This window comes from Barbus barbus, assembly GCF_936440315.1.
Source record: "Barbus barbus genome assembly, chromosome: 49".
In the NCBI taxonomy this organism is placed as follows: domain Eukaryota; kingdom Metazoa; phylum Chordata; class Actinopteri; order Cypriniformes; family Cyprinidae; genus Barbus; species Barbus barbus.
This window is the reverse complement of record NC_136727.1, coordinates 19,152,889-19,175,069: the sequence shown is the minus strand read 5'-3', so window position 1 is coordinate 19,175,069 and position 22,181 is coordinate 19,152,889. Positions and strand designations below refer to the sequence as shown.

Here is a 22,181-nt window from a genome sequence, read left to right as displayed (position 1 = left end):
AGGTTATGATCTGTTCAGTGAACTACAACCCCTCATGAAACAACTGACCGGACAGGTACATCATATCTATCTGTCTGTCTAATATATAATCTACTTGTTTGTCTGTCATGCAAACTATCTATTTATCTCTGTGTCTGTCTGTTGTACAATTTATCAGTTTGTCATATGATCTGTCTGCGTATCATATGATCAGTTTTTTATCTGTCTTGACTGTCTCAGTCTGTCTGCCCCAGTCTATAGTACAGTCTGTCTGGCAAATGATCAGTCTGTCTATCTAGCATCTATCTAGTACAAACTGACTGTCTGTCTTTCTGTCTGTCTGCTATTGTATGATTTGTCTGTTGTACAATCTGTCTGTAAATAATACAATCTTTCTCCCATTGTACGATCTATCTGTCTTATCGTACGATCTGTCTGTCGTAGGATCTGTCTATTGTACGATCTATCTGTCTTATCGTACGATCTGTCTGTCGTAGGATCTGTCTATTGTACGATCTGTCTGTCTATCGTACGATCTGTCTGTCGTAGGATCTGTTTGTCAAACAGTCTGTCTATTGTACGATCTATCTGTCTATCGTACGATCTGTCTGTCGTAGGATCTATCTCTGTCATACGATCTGTCTTTCGTACGATCTGTCTGTCTATCGTACGATCTGTCTGTCGTAGGATCTATCTGTCATACGATCTGTCTATTGTACGATCTATCTGTCTATCGTACGATCTGTCTGTCGTAGGATCTATCTGTCATACGATCTGTCTATTGTACGATCTATCTGTCTATCGTAGGATCTATCTGTCATACGATCTGTCTATTGTACGATCTGTCTGTCGTAGGATCTATCTCTGTCATACGATCTGTCTATTGTACGATCTATCTGTCTATCGTAGGATCTATCTGTCATAAGATCTGTCTATTGTACGATCTATCTGTCTATCGTACGATCTGTCTGTCGTAGGATCTATCTGTCATACGATCTGTCTATTGTACGATCTATCTGTCTATCGTAGGATCTATCTGTCATACGATCTGTCTATTGTACGATCTGTCTGTCGTAGGATCTATCTCTGTCATACGATCTGTCTATTGTACGATCTGTCTGTCTATCGTACGATCTGTCTGTCGTAGGATCTATCTCTGTCATACGATCTGTCTATTGTACGATCTGTCTGTCTTATCGTACGATCTGTCTGTCGTAGGATCTATCTCTGTCATACGATCTGTCTATTGTACGATCTGTCTGTCTATCGTACGATCTGTCTGTCGTAGGATCTATCTCTGTCATACGATCTGTCTATTGTACGATCTGTCTGTCTTATCGTACGATCTGTCTGTCGTAGGATCTATCTCTGTCATACGATCTGTCTATTGTACGATCTGTCTGTCTTATCGTACGATCTGTCTGTCGTAGGATCTATCTCTGTCATACGATCTGTCTATTGTACGATCTGTCTGTCTATCGTACGATCTGTCTGTCGTAGGATCTATCTCTGTCATACGATCTGTCTATTGTACGATCTGTCTGTCTTATCGTACGATCTGTCTGTCGTAGGATCTATCTCTGTCATACGATCTGTCTATTGTACGATCTATCTGTCTATCGTACGATCTGTCTGTCGTAGGATCTATCTGTCATACGATCTGTCTATTGTACGATCTGTCTGTCTATCGTACGATCTGTCTGTCGTGGGATCTATCTCTGTCATACGATCTGTCTATTGTACGATCTGTCTGTCTATCGTACGATCTGTCTGTCGTAGGATCTATCTCTGTCATACGATCTGTCTATTGTACGATCTGTCTGTCTATCGTAGGATCTATCTGTCATACGATCTGTCTATTGTACGATCTGTCTGTCTATCGTACGATCTGTCTGTCGTAGGATCTATCTGTCATACGATCTGTCTATTGTACGATCTGTCTGTCTATCGTACGATCTGTCTGTCGTAGGATCTATCTCTGTCATACGATCTGTCTATTGTACGATCTGTCTGTCTATCGTAGGATCTATCTGTCATACGATCTGTCTATTGTACGATCTGTCTGTCTATCGTACGATCTGTCTGTCATAGGATCTATCTGTCATACGATCTGTCTATTGTACGATCTGTCTGTCTATCGTACGATCTGTCTGTCGTAGGATCTATCTCTGTCATACGATCTGTCTATCGTACGATCTGTCTATCGTAGGATCTATCTCTGTCATACGATCTGTCTATTGTACGATCTGTCTGTCTATCGTAGGATCTATCTGTCATACGATCTGTCTATTGTACGATCTGTCTGTCTATCGTACGATCTGTCTATCGTAGGATCTATCTCTGTCATACGATCTGTCTATTGTACGATCTGTCTGTCTATCGTAGGATCTATCTGTCATACGATCTGTCTATTGTACGATCTGTCTGTCTATCGTACGATCTGTCTGTCGTAGGATCTATCTCTGTCATACGATCTGTCTATTGTACGATCTGTCTGTCTGTCGTAGGATCTATCTGTCATACGATCTGTCTATTGTACGATCTGTCTGTCGTAGGATCTATCTCTGTCATACGATCTGTCTGCCGTAGGATCTCTATTTCATACGATCTATCTATTGTACGATCTATCTGTCTTGCACGATCTGTCTGTTGTTGGATCTATCTCTCTGTCATAAGATCTGTTTATTTTACGATATATCTGTCTGTCGTACGATCTGTCTGCTGTACGATCTGTCTAGTGTACGATCTATCTGTATATTGTATGATGTCAATTGTACGATCTCTGTCTATCGTACGATCTGTCTTTCGTAGGATCTATATCTGTCATACCTTCTGTTTATTGTATGATCTATCTGTCTGTCGTACGATCTATCTCTGTCATGCTATCTGTCTGTCTGTCTAAATTCAGATTTATCTATCGGTATTTGTACTGATACCAATAATACTGCATTCATTCATATTAAGCATGTGCCAACAGATCACATAGAGCTCATGTAATTTCTGTCTCTACCTAAAAGCAAAAGCTTGATTTCTGCACCAAACCAGCGTTTTCATTTTTCCCCCGGAGAGCTGATGGGCACGTGAATCCTTGTTCCCTGTGGGCAGAAATGTGATGGAAGTCCTGTGATTGGCCGCTGCTTACACAGGCCTTGCACTGGAAACAGGAAGTTAAATTGGGTGTTTAAAGGGTATTCCCTCTCTGGGAGTTAAATTGAGTGTGTTTGAGACATCTTAGTTCAGAGTGGACATGAAATATACCACACAGGGTTATCAGGATTTGTTTTCTGCCGTCATTATGAAGCTCAAGAGAGTGGAGCGATTATGTCGAGAGTTTTGGAGGAGCTGCTCGCAGGTCTGTGCTTCTGTTCATCATGGACTGCTTATGATACTTTTATGTTTTCATTTCAGTTTGGTGTGACCGTAAATAAAGAGAACTTATTTAAAAACAGAATAAATAATAATAATAAAATTGTGTTGTATAGTAGTTCATACTTTTCCAAAAAGTGCTTCATAAGTCTTTCTTACTCAGTTTTTAAGATTTTTATATCTGTGCTGTACTGAAAAAGCTTGTCCAAAACATAAATAAATAAATAGCAATAGTTATAAGGCAACTTTTAGTCACATTAATGCAGCTCATGGATGATTCATGCTCACAGGTTTTGTCAGGTGGTCAGTCTTAGCACCTCTCGAGAGTGGAAACTTGAGGTTGTAACTGCAACAGAAAAACATTTCCCATCTGATATTAACAGCTGTTTATCTGCCCGCCTCTTTCCTGGCAGATGCAAACAAAGCGCTCGACCCAAATACCGCACTTGTTCTTTTGTGATGTGTTTCTATGCATGATATGAGGTGATGGACGGTCGCTTGCTGTATCTGAACAAATAAAGTGCACAGAGAGTCTATTACAGTTCCTTTCTTCAGCTTCCCCTATAGAAAAGAAACATAAGTGATGTTTTCTAAGGCAAGTTTCACTAGTACTATTGGCTAAGCATAGGGTTAGTGATTTGAACAAACCCTTAGCTTTTACTAAAATTTGAAAAAGATTTAGCAGATAAAATTGTAAGCAAGTAATTTGAACGTCTCCTAATAATGACAATATTAGCCTCTTCATTTACTCACAATTTCTGCCTGATAAAATAGTTTCTCAAGTATAAAAATGTATAAGGAGTTGCATATGGATCATTTTATCACATGACTTTTCCAGGTCTAGAAATCACACTTAAAATGACACTTCCTCATTTATCCAGGTTTTCCAAGAATCCTGGTTCTTCAAAAGGAATGAAGCAGTTGTTGAGGATATTAATTAAAATCAGAAATATCTTGATTTTTTTGTTGTTTAGAAGCTTGTCTAATAATTTTAAGTCATCTTAAGACCAAGTCTTGACAGGTCTTTCTGTTTGATAAAGCATGATCTGATGAGCTTGTTGAATAGAAAGTGAATTTATATGGAAATATACAGTGAAATCAGCAGTTTCAGTTCTAGAGGTAGTTCATTTACTGGATAATAGTAGCATCCTCTGATATATTAATGCTAAAGACCTAAACTTGGTAATGATCCACATTTTTAAAGTCCTTCAGTTTTGTGGAATATTCCCATAAATAAGTCTGGATTTGGACAGTTTTACTGTTAAAAGCGCTCTTGAAGTTATTTAGCAGTGTGTAGTGGTGGTGAAGCAGTGTATTATGGTCCATCATCATCTTGGGATATGGGAAAATAATGAGGCAAGTGTGGTTTTCCGTCCAGATCTAAGAAACCAGACCATCTTCCGATCACATGACTTTGTGTTTAAAGTGGTTTTTCACTGGCAGCCGTGCCTTTAATTCCAGTTTAGTTCAGTACAATTGGGTGAAGGCGGTGTCTCAAATTTTCTTTGCCTTATATATTTGCTTTTTTTTTTTTAAAGCAGCATAATTTGTAAAATATAATAAGCACCTTCTTCATAGGTCGACCCAAATTGCTCTGACTCCAGATTTTTCTTCCTGTCTTCATGCTTTCATGTCTGTTTTTCAGCTGGATCAGCTGGTGATCGACTCCACAAAAGAGACGAAAGATATGGAGATGAAACACTCGACTATTCAGCAGAAGGTACAAGAGCTCCTCCAAACATTAATAACCCACAAACCCCCAGCCATCGCACACTATATAGGGCCAATCAGAAAATATTAGTTTTTTAGAGCGACAAATGAGTTTTTACTGCGGATGAGGCTTTGCAGAGCACTGATGAAAACTGAACGCAAGCTACAAAATCATGTTGTTGATGCTTTTTGAAACCGAATATCCTTCCTACTCCTCTCTCTGGGTTTGACCTTTCGAAACGATCTAAAGTAAACAAAGTGAAGCTTTTGCCTGACGTATTGTGCACTGGTTTATGAATAGAGTAATAAAGTTGCTGTTATTACAGTAGAGCAGTTCATCTTTCAGTATTAAGGCTGAGCATGATGGGAGATTTGAACTGAATCCTCACATATGACGTGCAACTGCGTTTTATGTAGTTGATACCAATTCTGCTGAAATGTAGATTATTTTTTAGCGCAAATGTGCAAATTACCCCTAAAGGTGCGGTGATATTTATGAAATCAGGGATTTGATTCAACATCCGATTCAACAAAACTGAGCCCCATTGGAAATCAGTTTTTAATTGCAATTTAATTACAGATACTGTAATTCAAGTTATGAAAGCAAAAAATACCCTTTTATGTTGGTTTTTTTATAATATATATATATATATATATATATATATATATATATATATATATATATATATATATATATATATATATATATATATATATATATATATATATATATATATATATATATATATAATTTTTTTATATAAGTAGTTGCAAACTAAGCCGGAGCAGAACATTTGCGCGTCTCAGAGCAACACTGTGGTGTTTCATTCCTAATAAATCTGTTTTTGCACAAATCACTCGTCAATGATTTAATGAGTCATTGACAGCCGCTTGCATTATTTCTAAATGAATCAGCCTTTTTGAACGAATCGTTTGAGTGAATCATTCAATGACTCGCTCATTAAGGTAGGGATTTGCCGCCACCTACTGGCCGTTTTAGTGTCTCATTTATTTATCCATGACAGACATGAACCAGCCAAGGTATCAGTATAAAAATACGCTCAGAATATTCCAAGCAAGTCGGCGCCGATAACATTGTGGGCAGTGCGCCAACGTGTTGCGCTACAGGTGTCCCGAGTTCGAATCCCGACTCGAGCACGTTTCCCGATCCCACCCCCATCTCTCTCCCACTTCACTTCCTGTGAGCTCTGATCTGTCCTATCTAGTACTGTCAAACGATTAATCACATCCAAAATAAAAGTTTTCATTTACATAATATGTGTGTGTATATATATATATTCATATAATTTATAATATATATAAATATATTTAATATAAACATAACATATTTTTCTTAAATGTATACATGCATGTGTGTGTATTTATAGATACATAATAAATATACACAGTACACACATCTATTATGTAAACAAAAACTTCTGTTTTGGATGCAATTAATCGTTTGACAGTGCTAGTCTTTTCATAATAAAGGCAAAAAATGCTAAAAAAAAAAAAAAAAATAATAATATTACCAGCAAAATTTAGTTGAATTGTTATTGCAAAAATACAAGAATATATAATTATTAATCAATATCGCATCCTACCTTGGTGCGTGTCGTGCTTCAAGACACTGTTAATAGACTTTCTCTAATGCAACTCTGCATTAAAACGCTTTATTAGTATATATTTACCTATCTCTCAATAATGAGCGCCACAATCCAGCTTGACCTTCATCTCATGCGAAGTGTGATTTTTATTTTCCTCCTCCTCTCTCACTCTTTCACTCATTCTCTTGTTCTCTCTCTCTGGCTGTATCAGCAGTTGTTAACCTGCTCTCTCTTCTTTTCTGACTGCTCATACGAGGCCGTGCTGCAGGTGAGTCTGTCTCTTCTCCCTGTCCATCTCAACGCTGCATGAACCCCCATTACACAGATGCCTGCATTAATTGCGTTCATTAAACATGCACTTTTATGTCAGTATGTCATCAAAGCAAAGGATTGTAATTTGATTGGTAGAAGACAATGGTAGAAGACAATCCTCCAAGCGGAAGTGAACCAAAGCGCATTGTCGACAGTCTAAATGTTTAATGCTCTGCTGGGATTGGTGGATCTAACACATGAGCCACAGTTAATGAATTCATTCATCGACCGACCGCACACACATGCTAGAGCTTTCCTGAAGGGGAGGAGGCAGCAAGAGATACCAAGGCTAACACCAGACTCAGTCTGCATGTACATGGCCGTACATAAACACATAGAGTGCGTAGAGGCTCAGTGGTGGTAGACGACCCTGACGGGACAGTCTCAGTAATGTTTGGAAGTTAGATGCAGCCTCACTGCTGACTCAAACACACACACACACTGCTCTGTTCAGCATGAAGATCTTCAGCAGGTTTCACTATGTGTGGTATCTGGTGAGTCAGTCATGTTTTTTAAAGTTCATGTTCTTTGTCTCTTTAGACTTTAAGTGGTTATGAGCACGAATGTGTCTTGGGAGTTCGTTGTGACATCTTGCCTAAATACTGACCTTTTCTTGCATCTGGTCTCATGTAATAAGTTTGGTTAGCGGAGTCTGATGATGTTTGTTTTATGTAGCGTTATTTCATCAAATGGAATTTTTTTATGATAATTGTTCTATACATAAGTACAGGTTTGCATTTGCATTGATCACATTCTATGGCTGGTAACACTGTTTGAATGAATATCATTTTAATGGTTTATAACAAATCTGGATGTCCGATATGATAGTTATTAAACTGAAATTAAGTGAAAAATATATATCTAAGAATGTCAGGTTTGTAACCATCAAGTAAAATACAGTAAGATATTTTTTATACATATATAATATTCAAATATAAATATTATGCTATCTATTCAAGAATTACATAAGAATATTTAAAAATGACAGCCTTTTAATGAGCCTTTTATATAAAACTGTTATAATCATGATGGTTATAAACCTTGACATTTTTGATTTGCAAAAATTTGAATTATGCTTATCTCTGAATTTGTAAAATTCTGCTTACGAATTTTTTAAAAATATTTATGCATTTCAGCCTTTTAATGAGACGTTTTACTTTGCTACAATTTGTGACAGTTATAATTTGTTTTATTGCAAAAACTGAAAATATGTTCAGTATACAAGATATCTGGTAGTAAAAACAAACAAACATGATCTTCAGGTCACTGACCCTTAAACTTATGCCACTTCTTTGAAGTATTTATAGTATTCAGTATTAATAATCTAAAGGAAAGAGGTTACTCTGTGCTTTAATAACAGCTGTAGCCCCATTCTTTGGTCCTGGCACCCTGAATATATTAAGCGGCCCAGCTCGCGTATCAGCTCATGGCCGTTTGATCAGGTTACAGGGAAATGGAAACCAAATCTGATTTTTAATAACAGTTGTTGTTGTCGTGTTGCTCCCCTTACTGTAAACATACACACAGTTCGCTTGGGGGTAATTTATTTATTTTTTAATTTTTTAAATGGATCTCAAAGTCAAAAGAACCCAGTTCCGTTAGTGTTCACACTGTTACTGGTCATGAAAGTGGATTTGGATCTCATTTCAGACCACTTCAGGTCTCAGTCCACTTTCCATTCACACTGCAGTTTTTTGTAACTGAGTGTAAATATTATGAATTCTAATATTAATTCCTAATATTTATGTTTTGCTATAGTTTATTTATTTTAGTTTAAATAAATAAGTGCAATAGTTACATGTTTCTGCAACATTAATATTGCTGTCCACATAAACCCTCAGATTATTATTTTAATAACTGAAATATGACCTCTGGGGTTTCTTTGTGTTTTACAATTACATTTTTTGGTAACACTTTACAATATGGTCCAATTTAACTAATTTGCATAGTTAATGCATCATGAACTAACAGCGAACAGAATATTTTTACAGCATTTATTAATCTAAATTCATGTTAATTTATAAATATGCTGTTTTAATTTGCATCTGTTGATAAAAATCATAATTGTTTTTTTAATTTTAAGTTGTTACTTTTTTTTTTTTTTTTTTTTACGTAAAAAAAATATAGCAACTAATCGTTTGACAGTGCTAGTTTTTTTATAAAGGCAAAAAATGCTAAAAATAAATCTTTAAAAAATAATATTACCAGCAAATTTTAGAAAACTTATCGAAAAAATACAAGAATATATAATTATTAATCAATATCGCATCCTACCTTGGTGCGTGTCGTGCTTCAATACACTGTCAATAAACTTTCTCTAATGCGATATTGATTAATAATTATATATTCTTGTATTTTTTCGATAAGTTTTCTCAAATTTGCTGGTAATATTCTTATTAATATTTGTAGCATTTTTTGCCTTTATGAAAAGACTAGCACTGTCAAACGATTAGTTGCGATACTTTTTTTTTTTTTTCTTTTTTTTTTTTACATACAAATCATACATTTTTTATTTTAAGAGTTATTTTGTATCAACAGATGCAAATTAAAACAGCATATTTATAAATTAACATGAAAAAATCCTAGATTAATAAACCTTGTAAAAGATTTGTTCGGTCACTTCATGATAACTAATGTCCTAATGTATTTGACAAATTAAACCTTATTGTAACTATTTATTATCAAGTACTGTAAACCTTTATTTATTTATTTTATTTAGTGCTGCCAAACGATATCATGATGTGATTAACTGCATCCAAAATTAAAGTTTTTGTTTACATAATTCACGTGTGTACTGTGTATATTTATTGTGTATATACACACACACACACACACACACACACACACACACATGCATTTATATTTTTTTGAAAGAATTTTAAAAATGAGACTTTTTTTTCATATTTCATATATTTTTTTTTTTAGTGTATGCATGCATGCATGCATACACACACACACACACACACACACACACACACAATATACAAATTTAGAGTTCACACACATTATATAAACAAACTTTTATTTTGGATGTGACTAATCTTGATTAATCCTTTGACAGCGAATTTATTTATTTAAAGCAAAATATATAATATTTAGTGCAAATCTCATGCTAAATTCTCAGACCCCTGAAATGAACCAAAACTGCCCTTGTTTGAGTTTTCTGTATGTCACTTTGAATAAAGTGTCTTTTAAACGGTTAATTGGTTGTGTTCTCCACTGTCCACCGGAGATGTGATGTAAGATCTGTTAGTAATGCGGTCTAGAGCAGATCAGACTGGATTCCCGCAGCATGCGGGTCAGGCTGTAAACTAACCTCCTCTACTAGTATGTCACTCTTATCTGTCTTCAGCTGCTTTAGGTTTCACAGACAAAAACACAGGATCCAGTGACGCTCTAGTGTTACTGGGGCTCTGCTAGTCTGAGCTCAGCCAGGCTTGACTTAACTAGTCTGAGCTCAGCCGAGCTCACATGACCTCTACAGGAAGCAGGGATCTTAGATTGTTCTTGAGGCGAACAACATCCAGTGGCCAGAGCGACATTTCATGATTTCTTGCAGTACTGTGATGTTATGCCCACTGCGCTATGGCTGGGTAAAAAATATCGATTGTAATTGATTCTCATTTTTACGGAACAATATCGATTCTTAAATCCCAAGAATAGATTAGTCTAGCCTGTTTTCAGTTAACGAATGGAACAGTGTAGCGCGCCAAGAAATCATAGTTAGTGCTTTGTTACTTTTGATATGAAACACATTCTCAGATTTCAAATTATGTCCATTTTATTACAGTATTCAAACAATAAATGACGTTTTGACGTTGTTTAATGTGGAGTGACAGATGGCTGTAGCGCCTCAGTTTAAGAGAAGAGTGAACGCGAAATGCACTTGAACTGATCTCTTATGCTTTAATAACACTTTCAGCATGAAATAAACATCCAAAGGTATGTATAATTTTTTTTTTTTAAAAAGTACAACTTACTGAAATATCACATAATCGCTCAATCAGTGTTTCAACTGCGGAAAGACGTCAGTATAACAGCTTGTAAACAGTAGCTATGTTTCCATCATCGTCTTAATGCACATTTTGAAGTATCGCATCAGAAACGAGTGATGGAAATGCCAAATTTCGAATAAAAATCCCTTAATTCGCAAACATGTTTGAGGTGGTTTTTGACTTGAGAGTTAATGCGAATAATGGAAGATGCTGAACAAATTCCTCCATGCACATCAAAAAAGTCATGTGGCTTTGCGGGATGGGACGGCAAAACCTGACTAACCAGCGGACTGATATCGTTGTACAGCATCTGAAATGTTATGGTCATTCTTAAATGCCCCAGCAAAGTCTGTCGTCAAAGTATTTCTGCATAATTGTCTTGCACGGCTGCGTTCCCAAACAGCAGGCACCTTAACTTATCAGGTTTTACAGTGAAGCAGTGCAAAGTTTCTTGGGGGAATGCAATGCTTTTGTGTGCAAACAATAGGAAAATTACTCCTGTTGGTCCAAGCAAGTATAACTTATCTTCTAAAGAGCACAAAAGAAGAGCTTTTGATGAATGTTCATGCTCCATTCCGTATTATGAAATTGAATAGATATTGGGTTTTCAAGCTTCACAATAACAAAGTATCATAAAAGTAGCCCACTATATTCTGAAAGTCTCTTCTTCGGTAGCATTAGGCTGTCAGATTTGACGTTTGGTCGCATGACGCTCGAGAACCAATGATGTTTGGCGTCAATACTGTCAAATGACATTGACTTGCCATTTTTGCTGTTTGACTTTTATACTAATTTCAGAAATTTTAATAACTTCCCATTTTGTTTTCTTGGAAAAATTTGAGTCATACGAGTTTGACTTTCATTGAAACTGATGCCAGACTTTTCAGCTTCGGATGTCCCTTTGGATAAAAGAGTGCCAATGCTCAAATGAAAATGCTGAACACAAAACAAAAGATACTTAGCTTTCTTCAAAATATCTTCTTTTATGTTCAACATAAGAAACGAACGACATGAGGGTGAGTAAATGATGGCAGGATTTTCATTTTGGGGTGAATTATTCCTTTAATGTAAACAAAAAGATCTGGAACGATTACCAGAAGGTTGTAGGTTTGAATCCCACAAAGTGATTAGAGCTGCAACAGATCTGACAGATGCTAAGATCAAGTATAATGTTCTTCTTGTGATCTTCATAGTGATTGCCTTGAAGATTGGTTGTAATGTTTGTTATAGCCAAGTAGTTAATTTTAGAAAGCTTTTATCATCCACAGATCGTCCATTAGCAAAACTTTGACTTCTGTGTTGAGTGTTTATACAGCATGTGTACTGAATGTTGATATTGACTCATAATTACTGTATTAAGATCTGAAAAGCTCAGTTCAACACTTTTGTCGTGCTCAGGACTTCTCAAATGACGACACCAAGCTGGAGTACAATGTGGATGCAGAGAATGGGATCGTCATGGAGGGATATCTGTTCAAGAGAGCCAGCAACGCCTTTAAAACCTGGAACAGGTCCGGGACAAGACTTAAAATCATATTGTGTCCACTTACGTAGACGTTGACTAAATGTTCATTGTCGCAAACTGCATTGTCTTTGCAGGCGGTGGTTCTCGATTCAGAACAATCAGCTAGTGTACCAAAAGAAATTTAAGGTGAATATAAGAACCAACACCAATTTCTAACTCCAGCTGTGTGTTTGGCACTCATTTTGGCATTTTATTTCAGGATAACCCTACGGTTGTGGTGGAGGACTTGAGGTTATGCACCGTCAAACACTGCGAGGACATCGAGCGCAGATTCTGCTTCGAAGTGGTTTCTCCAACAAAGTGAGTTGAAGCAAACAATGAGTCTCAATCAGTTAGGATTCATTTATGCAAGAAACACAACTTCAGTTAAGTTCAACTGCCGGCTCGTAATGCATGGTGTTTCCTTCTGGAGCATCAGTGAGCGTTCGAACCTTCAGTAATGATTGCATACGAGTCCCTCAGCTGTCCTCAGTGTGAAAAGATGGATCTCAAAATCATACAGTCATTGTTGGAAAGGGTTCAAATACACAAATGTGGATCATTCAGGTAACAACACAGTATTAAGAATCAAGGGTATGTAAACTTTTGAACGGGGTCAACTATTTTCTCTTGTGGACTATATGTAAACATCTTTTATGTGAAATATCTTATTCAGGTCAGTACTAAATAAACAATAACATGCATTTTGTATGATCCCTCTTATTTTGGTAAAATAATTAACATTTTGGAGATTCTGAAAGGAGGGTGTAAACTTTTGAACTCAACTGTTTGTGTGTAGGCTATTCATTCATGCATTCATGCCTAAAAATGTTTTATTGATATTTCACTGGAAAACAAGACAAAATACTAAGAACTGTGATGATTATTTTTCAGTGGACATGTCATACTGTACATATGATTGATGTCGTTTGTGTTAAAGGAGCTGTATGATGCAAGCGGACTCAGAAAAACTCCGGCAGGCCTGGATCACAGCCGTCCAAAACAGCATCGCCACAGCCTTCAGAGACAAATCAGAGGACGTGGAGGTAGCGCAGCTTCTCTCATCCAGCTAGTTCATGCCACGCTAGAGGCGCCTTCCTAACAGTGCTATGTGTTTGTCAGAAGATGGACAGGAAGTCGTCCACATCGACGGGCAGCCTGGACTCGGCCGGCGAGGTGAAGGAGAGGAGTCTGAAGGGCGAGAGCGCGCTGCAGAGGGTCATGGCCATCGGCGGGAACAGCATCTGCTGCGACTGCGGTCAGCCGGAGCCACGCTGGGCCAGCATCAACCTGGGCATCACGCTCTGCATCCAGTGCTCGGGCATTCACAGGTGTGTGTGTGTGTGTGTGTGTGTGACAGAAGATATCACAGAGTGTGTTGTGTGGTTTATTAACAAGACTGGGCGTTTTGTTTGTCAGGAGTCTTGGCGTTCATTTCTCGAAGGTGCGGTCTCTGACGCTGGACACGTGGGAGCCTGAGCTGCTCAAGGTGAGTCGTGATGAACATACGGAGGGACAGATGGTGGTTGAGCAAACAAACATCTGTCCAGATGTTGCCGTCCTTCGGAGAACATCAGCAGCTCTTTCATCTCCAAATCATCTCGTACGCCATGAATTCAGAGATGCTTTTATGTCACGCTGAGGACCGGTGAAGCAAGTTTTGTTTTCATGCAAGAAACAGATTTGAAGACATTTCTCAAGATTTTTAGTTTTTCCTCTTTCCAAAGTGGTCCAGCTTTTGAATAATAATAATAAACTACTTTAGTTCTTATATGAATTAATAATGCAGTTACTTTTTGTATAGCTGATGTGTGAGCTGGGAAATGGTGTCATAAATCAGATCTATGAGGCTCGACGAGAAGAATTAGGAGCCAGGAAACCACAACCAGGAGATCCCAGGTACTGCACAGGAATTTTATTTTATTTATTTATTTATTTTTTAAGTTGTCTCTTCTGCTGAAAAGCCTGCATTTATTTGATCCAAAGTACAGCAAAAATAAGTAAGATTATGAAATATTTTTACTATTTAAAATAACTGCTTTCTATTTTAATATATTGTAAGATATAATTGATTGCTGTGATCTGCAGCTGTATTTTCAGCATCATTACTCCAGTCTTCAGTGTCACATGATCCTTCAGAAATCATTCTAATATACTGATTTGATACTCAATTTTTATTATTATCATTAGTATTATTATTATGTTGAAAACAGCGGAGTAGATTTAGTTTTTTCAGGTTTCTTTGATGAATAGAAATTTCAGAAGAACAGCATTTATTTAAAGTAGAATCTTTTGTAACATTATAAATGTCTAAATCACTTTTGATCAATTTAAAGTATCCTTGCTAAATAAGTGTTAATTTCTATAATTCCAACAATAAAAATAAATTATTTAAGTTGGGAAACTGTACAAATTGTGAATAAAAACAGAATGCAATGATGTGGAAGTTTCAAATTTCAATATTTTATTCAGAATACAACATAGATGACATATCAAATGTTTAAACTGAGAAAATTTATAATTTTAAGGGAAAAATAAGTTTATTTTAAATTTCATGGCATCAACACATCTCAAAAAAGTTGGGACAAGGCTATCTTTACCACTGTGTGGCATCCCCTCTTCTTTTTATAACAGTCTGCAAACGTCTGGGGACTGAGGAGACAAGTTTAGGAATGTTGTCCCATTCTTGTCTAATACAGGCTTCTAGTTGCTCAACTGTCTTAGGTCTTCTTTGTCGCATCTTCCTCTTTATGATGCGCCAAATGTTTTCTATGGGTGAAAGATCTGGACTGCAGGCTGGCCATTTCAGTACCCAGATCCTCCTTCTACGCAGCCATTTTAAATAAGCCTTGGCCCAGAGAAAACACCTGCGCTTCTGGATCATGTTTAGATATGGCTTCTTTTTTGACCTATAGAGTTTTAGCCGGCAAAGGCAAATGGCACGGTGGATTGTGTTCACCGACAATGTTTTCTGGAAGTATTCCTGAGCCCATGTTGTGATTTCCATTACAGTAGCATTCCTGTATGTGATGCAGTGCCGTCTAAGGGCCCGGGCATCCAGTATGGTTTTCCGGCCTTGACCCTTACGCACAGAGATTGTTCCAGATTCTCTGAATCTTTGGATGATATTATGCACTGTAGATGATGATAACTTCAAACTCTTTGCAATTTTTCTCTGAGAAACTCCTTTCTGATATTGCTCCACTATTTCGCCGCAGCATTGGGGGAATTGGTGATCCTCTTGCCATCTTGACTTCTGAGAGACACTGCCACTCTGAGAGGCTCTTTTTATACCCAATCATGTTGCCAATTGACCTAATAAGTAGCAAATTGGTCCTCCAGCTGTTCCTTATATGTACATTTAACTTTTCCGGCCTCTTATTGCTACCTGTCCCAACTTTTTTGGAATGTGTAGCTCTCATGAAATCCAAAATGAGCCAATATTTGGCATGACATTTCAAAATGTCTCACTTTCAACATTTGATGTGTTATCTATATTCTATTGTGAATAAAACATAAGTTTATGAGATTTGTAAATTATTGCATTCCTTTTTTATTCACAATTTGTACAGTGTCCCAACTTTTTTGGAATCGGGTTTGTGTGTGTGTATATATATATATATATATATATATATATATATATATATATATATATATATATATATATATATATATATATATATATATATATATATATATATAAAATAATTTTTTTATTTTTGGAATTATAGAAATTAACATTAAAATAGAAAGCAGTTATTTTAAATAGTAAAAGTACTTCACAATATTACTGCTTTTGCTGTATTTTGGATCAAATAAATGCAGGCTTGGTGAGCAGAAGAGACTTCTTTAAAAAGCAGTCTTAGTAGTGATGGCTGTAGACCAAATTTTAGATTTGAGAATAATAACCTTTTAGAATGCAAACCAAAGGATCAATATCTATCAATATATTTTAGAAGTTTTCTTTAGTCAATATTGCATAAGGCTTGCGCGATTTGTTTCATACAACAGCATATGTGTAACACATGTTGCTGGTTTCAGAGTGAAATTAGAAACCCCAAGATGACTTTCTACCATTACTAATGAAAAGCTAAGTAGATGTTGAGGTGTGAAAGTGCTGATCACTTGTGTCTCCTCAGGCACGAGGTGGAGGCCTACATCAAAGCCAAGTACGTGGAGCGCAGGTTTGTGCAGAGACCCTCCGAAGACCAGATCAGACAGAAGGTTTTATCACTGAGTAAACAGGATAAACATCTTAGCGGCTGCTTGGATGCTCGACCTGCCAGAGGAGCATCGGCGTCTACAGCGTCTGCTTCCTCAGGTGAGAGGACCGTCACGTCTGCAGCTGTACCCTCGGCTGGCTCTGCCCTTTAACCTTTGCTTGTGGGCCGTTTACCTGCTGTTATCCTGCGAGCGACGTGTTGGGATCAGCGTAGACGGATGTTTGAAGTGGTTTGACACTGTGTTTCTGCTCCTCTCTGTGTCTGTGTGTGCCATCCTAACGCTGCTCTGGGCTTTTGTGTTGCTGAAGCCAACCACGAGTCTCTCTTCTGTGTAGATGAGCTCGATTCTCTCTTCTCCTACTTTAGCTCCTCCGCCAAGCCCTGCTGTCGTAAGTACAGCTGTGTGTGTGTCTCCCGCCGTCCCGCTCAGCAGAACTCACAGCTGCCTCACTCATTTCACCCGGGAGAATTTCAATTGAATTGAATCTAGGGTTATTATAGTAGGCTTAAACTAAAACTGAACTAAAATAAAATAGTCAAATAAACTAAAATTGTTACTTGTGTTAACTGAAATAGCTTATTTTATTTCAGCTTGTTAACAAGGCAACATTTATCATTTTCATTTAGTTTAACTTGTTTTACTAAAACTAACGGAAAATAAAATGAATAAACTGTATAGACATTTAAAAACAATGATAAATTAATAAAAATGACAAAAACACAGCAACAAAATAAAATGGGTAATTTTTGTTAATATCAAAATTTAATAGTATTTTGACTTTTTTTGTTTTGGTTTTCATTTTGAACTTTTCATACTTTTTTTTTTTTTTTTTCATTTATTATATTTAAAAATAAATAGTAGTTGAATTTAAGTTCGGGCTCTGTTGTTAATTGTAACCTTCCCATAGTTTATAGACCATAAGCTGAGGTAGATTTTTATCCCTAAGAAAATTGCAATTTGTTCAGTAATCCATTGTTTAATAAAAAAAAGAAACCGAAGTACCGAAACCGTGACATCAAAACCGAGCGGCGTACCGAACCGTCATGTTTGTGTACTGTTACACTCCTAGTTTGCACACTGTATCACAGAGGAGTGTGTGTGTAAGAGTCTCTGTGTTTGACAGTGAAAAGCCCAGACGGTGACGTGCAGAAGCTGGCAGATGGAAGCAGAGAGTCGCTGAGCTCGAGTGCTTCCTCCGGCGCGCTCAACGACGCAGGTCAGTCCGATCTCGCTCAGCTCGAGCAGAGCAGAAGCTGTCCTGTAGCCTGACTCTGATCGTGTGGTTGTTCTGCTTCAGACGGCCCAGAGCTGCACATCTACGAGCCTCAGGAGGAGTGCTCTGGGAAAGGGCTGGTGGCTTCCTGCGAGCCGGGCCTGCAGCTGTACTGGGCGTCTTTCTGCCGCAGTCTGCCGGACATGGCCGAGGCTCTCGCTCACGGAGCAGTGGTCAACTGGAGCAGCGCCGACGAGCAGAACAGGACGCCGCTCATAATGGCCGTTCACGGGGTGAGCAGCCAGAGCCACTCTCTCTCTCACACACACACACATACACCCCAGACCTGATACACTGGAGGAAAACTGAGGAACTTTTTTCAGTTAAAGTTGTGAATTGAGTTTTTTTTTATTATTTTTTTATTTTTATTTTTTGTGCGAGTGTGTTTGGTGTAGAATTTAGCTTTTTTTTTTTTGCATTTTGTTTTCTTTTGTGTGATGAGTTCTGGGTTTTATTTTTTTAGGGTTTTTTGTTGGTGTTTGTTTTTTTCTCTGGTATTTTTTTGTGTTTTTTGGTTTTTTTAGTTTAGTTTTGTTTTCTTTTGCATGTTTGTGTATTTGTTTGGGTTGGTTTTCTTTTTTGTAGGTCTTGATTTGTGCTTTGTTTCTTTTATATTTGTTTTCTTTGGTATTTTTTGTTTTAATTTTGTGTTTTGTGTAGTATTGTTTGTTTTCTTTGGCTCCAGGTTTTTTGTTTGGTTTGGTTTTCTTGGTTAATTTTTGCTTTTTGTTTAACTTTTGGGGTTTTGTTTTCTTTTGTATTTTCTTTTTCTTTTGTATGTTGTATGTGTGTAGTATTTAGCTTTTTCTTTGTTTGGTTGGTTTAGTTTTGGCTTTGTTCCACTAGTTATTTTTGTTTAAAAAAAATATTCTGCATTGTTTGCTTTGTCTTGTCAACAACAACTAATTATACACAATAGGTTGTTTTATTTTTTTTTAATATTGAGTGCTTCACTTTCAAATAATTAATGGTCCTGGTTTTATCGTATGATTCATCAGTGCATGCAAAACTGTAACTATGAAATGCATCACATGACAAAAGATTAATTTTGGATTATGAATGCTGTTTTGAAAGTGCCTGATGAGTTTATCACCTGTGTGTGTCTGTGTCAGGGGTCTCTGGTCACCTGTGAATTCCTGCTCCAGAATTCGGCCAGCGTCAATCAGCAGGACAGTCTGGGCAGAGGACCTTTACATCACGCCACTATCCTGGGCCACACCGGGTCAGTTCTGCTCAGCACGCAGTGTCTGCTGCGGCTTGTTTCTGACCCTTTGTTTGAATGTGTTGCACATTTCTTAGTTGTGCCTCCTGGTTTACTGACATGAATATATATATTTTTTACTGCTGCAGGCAAGTGTGTTTATTTCTAAAACGGGGAGCCAATCAGAACGCAGCAGACGTTGAGAATCAAACGCCACTTTCAATCGCAGTCGAGGCAGCAAACGCTGATATTGTCACGCTGTGAGTTGCCATTGCTGTTTGCTGTGTCGAGACATTTGTGTCAGACATAAAACTGAAGTGTTTTTGTGTCTACAGGCTTCGGCTGGCCAAGATGAACGAGGAGATGCGTGAATCTGAGGGTCCGTACAATCAGTCAGGTCAATATAACTCTAACAGCCCTACTGAAATGCAGTATCGCAAATGTATGGAAGAGTTCATAAACTTACAGCTCACAGACTCCTAACATACGGCCAAATCACCACAACCTGTAGCAAACGCACAAAACCAGTGAATGCACACAGATATGACATGAAGCTGAGCTTCATTAGGCCCCAGGATGGGTTCGTCGAGTATTTTAATGTAAAGCGAACAATAATAGGACGTTGCTGCTGGAACACGTGCACTAGTCGACGTGAAAACATGCACCTTATTTATGTTGTGTATGTCTTAAAACTGTCAGTCTGTAAGAGTAGTGTAATAAACTCAGTGTATTCATGATGATTCTGACACATTCCTGATATTTATCACTTCATTATACTCGAGGAAGTGAAACTGTCTGAATCAAATCAGTATGTTTATAAATATTACATTTATGAAGACGTAGTTCGTCTGTACAATTCAGTATTAGTTCTGGATTAGACGACACTGTATTTAACCATAGATAATATATCAGCAATTGTTATGAGTGCATGTTTAACGATAACAGAAAGAAAAAAAAAAGAAAAAATTATATTGGAAATCTATTTTAGCACAAAGTATTTCTAATTTTACTTTAAAAAAAATTGTATATATGATTATCTAAAGAATAGTTTTTTTTAATATAATTGTTAATTTATATATTATGTAAATTATTTTAAAATGTTATTGTCTATAAAATTGTATTTTATGGTTTTGTTTTTTTTGTGGAATACCTGCAATATTTTAAGTAATTACAATTTATTTATGTATATTACAAGGGACGTGTGACAGTCTGAATGTTGAATGTTTTAATTTAGTGTCAATGAATGTGCCAAATTAGTTGATCTAATTATCAGCTATATTTGTGGTACTGGCACCGGTCACAGAGGGGCGCAGTAGAGCTGGACTTTACTGCTGGTCACACACACACACACACACACACACACACACACACACACACACGCACACACACATGGAGGTTAATTTTCCTGCTCCGTTTGGTGACCGATGTTTCCCTCTAAGATTTTCACTTATTTTAAATGAGCCCTTTTAAACAAAACCTTACAATTCAACACTTAAGCATCATATCGTTACTGCAATCTCTTTGCAGAGCACAATCTCGGGTTTTAATTATGCAAATAAAAAAGAAACGAGGTGTTTACAAGGTCTTAAGTGATGCAACTGTAATTTTGCAAATCATGAAATACTGTTGTATGCCATGTTATATATTTGTGAGCAGCTCTCTTCTTTTATCTGCTTTTTTTCTGTCACCGTTTCATTTCTTTAAACTATTTGCCCAACACTTGACTGTATTTCATGTGCAACTACATGCTAAATATCAATGTAAAGGGTCAATAAACATACTTCTTATGCATCATTTGGTGTCATGTGCTTTTCACCTCTGCATTTCCTCCTTTCCTCCTGCGATCTCCTGCTGAGTTTCTGCTCTGAAGTAGCACAGGTATGAGCATCTGTCTGTGTGAGTTTTGATTATCGTGTGTTTAGTGCTTGCTGCAGGTAAATCGCACTCTACTTCCTCCATAATCAAGCTGTTTTCTCTCTGCAGGAGATGAAACCTATCGGGACATTTTCCAAGACTTCTCCCAGATGGCATCGAACGACCCTGACAAGCTCAACCGCTACTGAGCAGATTTTGGATGGTATATCACACCACAACAACCTCCTCATAACTGCATTTTGGGATTTCTCCAAATCGGATTGAAATGAAATGTTTTCATTGTTAGGTTTTGTCTTAATTGACCTTGTTGTTTTTATTTTTTTTAATGAAATCAGTGTTGTTGCCCACAAATTAATGTGGGTGACACCGGTTGAATTGTTGCATTTTTATTGTAAATGTAGATAAAACTATTTTATGTAGGATTTAATTGATGGCTCCATTGGCTGCATCTATGTCGATTTTCAGATGAATGTGTGTAATATAATAGTTGAGCCATAGGACTTCATTTACGAAGCGTGCTGAATGAATTTTTAAGTTCGTAAATCATTCTAAAGCAAATACGATTGGTTTTACAAATGAATTCTGCTTGTTTCACAAATGAGGGTTTTTAGCTAAATGGTAGATTTGAGTAAATTGCATTGGTGGATGAATGTAGAGCGAGGATGAAACCATTTACGTTTACATATACATTTTTAAAAACTATACTTTTATTACGTCGTTCATTTTTGAAAGAGAAAAGCTTGTGAAAACTCGTTAGCATGAACGCCCCACTTTCTTTATATATTCAAATAGTATAGACGTGAAACCAGTGTAAGGGGTGTAAATTGTGTATATTCTGTACATATGTTATCTTGGGCTGGGAATTTTATTCTGTGGTACTTCAAATGTTGTAATAAGCTTGTTTGGATCGATTTTTGTCCCTGTATTCATCTCTGTATGATCCATGCAGTTTTTAAGATTATTTTATCCACTGCGAATGTCTGACTGAAAATAGTTCAAAATATATTATCATTTGTTTTCTCTACACTTTTTGTTTTTTTATGTCATCATATATATACATTAGAATTTATGCATATTACAAGAAAAAAAAATTGACAGTCTGAATTGTATGATGAATACGTTTTAATTTATTCAC

At 36.9% G+C, this 22,181-nt stretch overlaps 1 protein-coding gene across 2 annotated transcripts in view; it reads left to right on the top strand.

Moving 5' to 3' along the window:
• The window catches only part of LOC306867757 (arf-GAP with coiled-coil, ANK repeat and PH domain-containing protein 2-like), a gene marked incomplete at its 3' end in the record, with an annotated part of 44,543 nt that extends 22,389 nt beyond the window's left edge, over positions 1-22,154 (top strand). The window contains exons 8-23 of one of the 2 annotated variants that reach the window (XM_079413609.1): positions 1-55; positions 4,991-5,065; positions 12,368-12,480; positions 12,569-12,620; positions 12,694-12,794; positions 13,414-13,519; positions 13,596-13,804; positions 13,893-13,962; positions 14,278-14,372; positions 16,613-16,794; positions 17,821-17,913; positions 17,995-18,203; positions 19,083-19,192; positions 19,321-19,431; positions 19,507-19,568; positions 21,155-22,154. The exon at positions 1-55 is cut by the window's left edge and continues 41 nt beyond it. In XM_079413609.1, the coding sequence (XP_079269735.1) occupies positions 1-55; positions 4,991-5,065; positions 12,368-12,480; positions 12,569-12,620; positions 12,694-12,794; positions 13,414-13,519; positions 13,596-13,804; positions 13,893-13,962; positions 14,278-14,372; positions 16,613-16,794; positions 17,821-17,913; positions 17,995-18,203; positions 19,083-19,192; positions 19,321-19,431; positions 19,507-19,568; positions 21,155-21,234 (1,723 nt within the window). Of the gene's footprint in view, positions 56-4,990; positions 5,066-12,367; positions 12,481-12,568; positions 12,621-12,693; positions 12,795-13,413; positions 13,520-13,595; positions 13,805-13,892; positions 13,963-14,277; positions 14,373-16,612; positions 16,795-17,820; positions 17,914-17,994; positions 18,204-19,082; positions 19,193-19,320; positions 19,432-19,506; positions 19,655-21,154 lie in introns of those variants that run through there. The other variant, XM_079413608.1, reaches the window with a different exon arrangement.
• Positions 22,155-22,181: the final 27 nt, after the last annotated feature.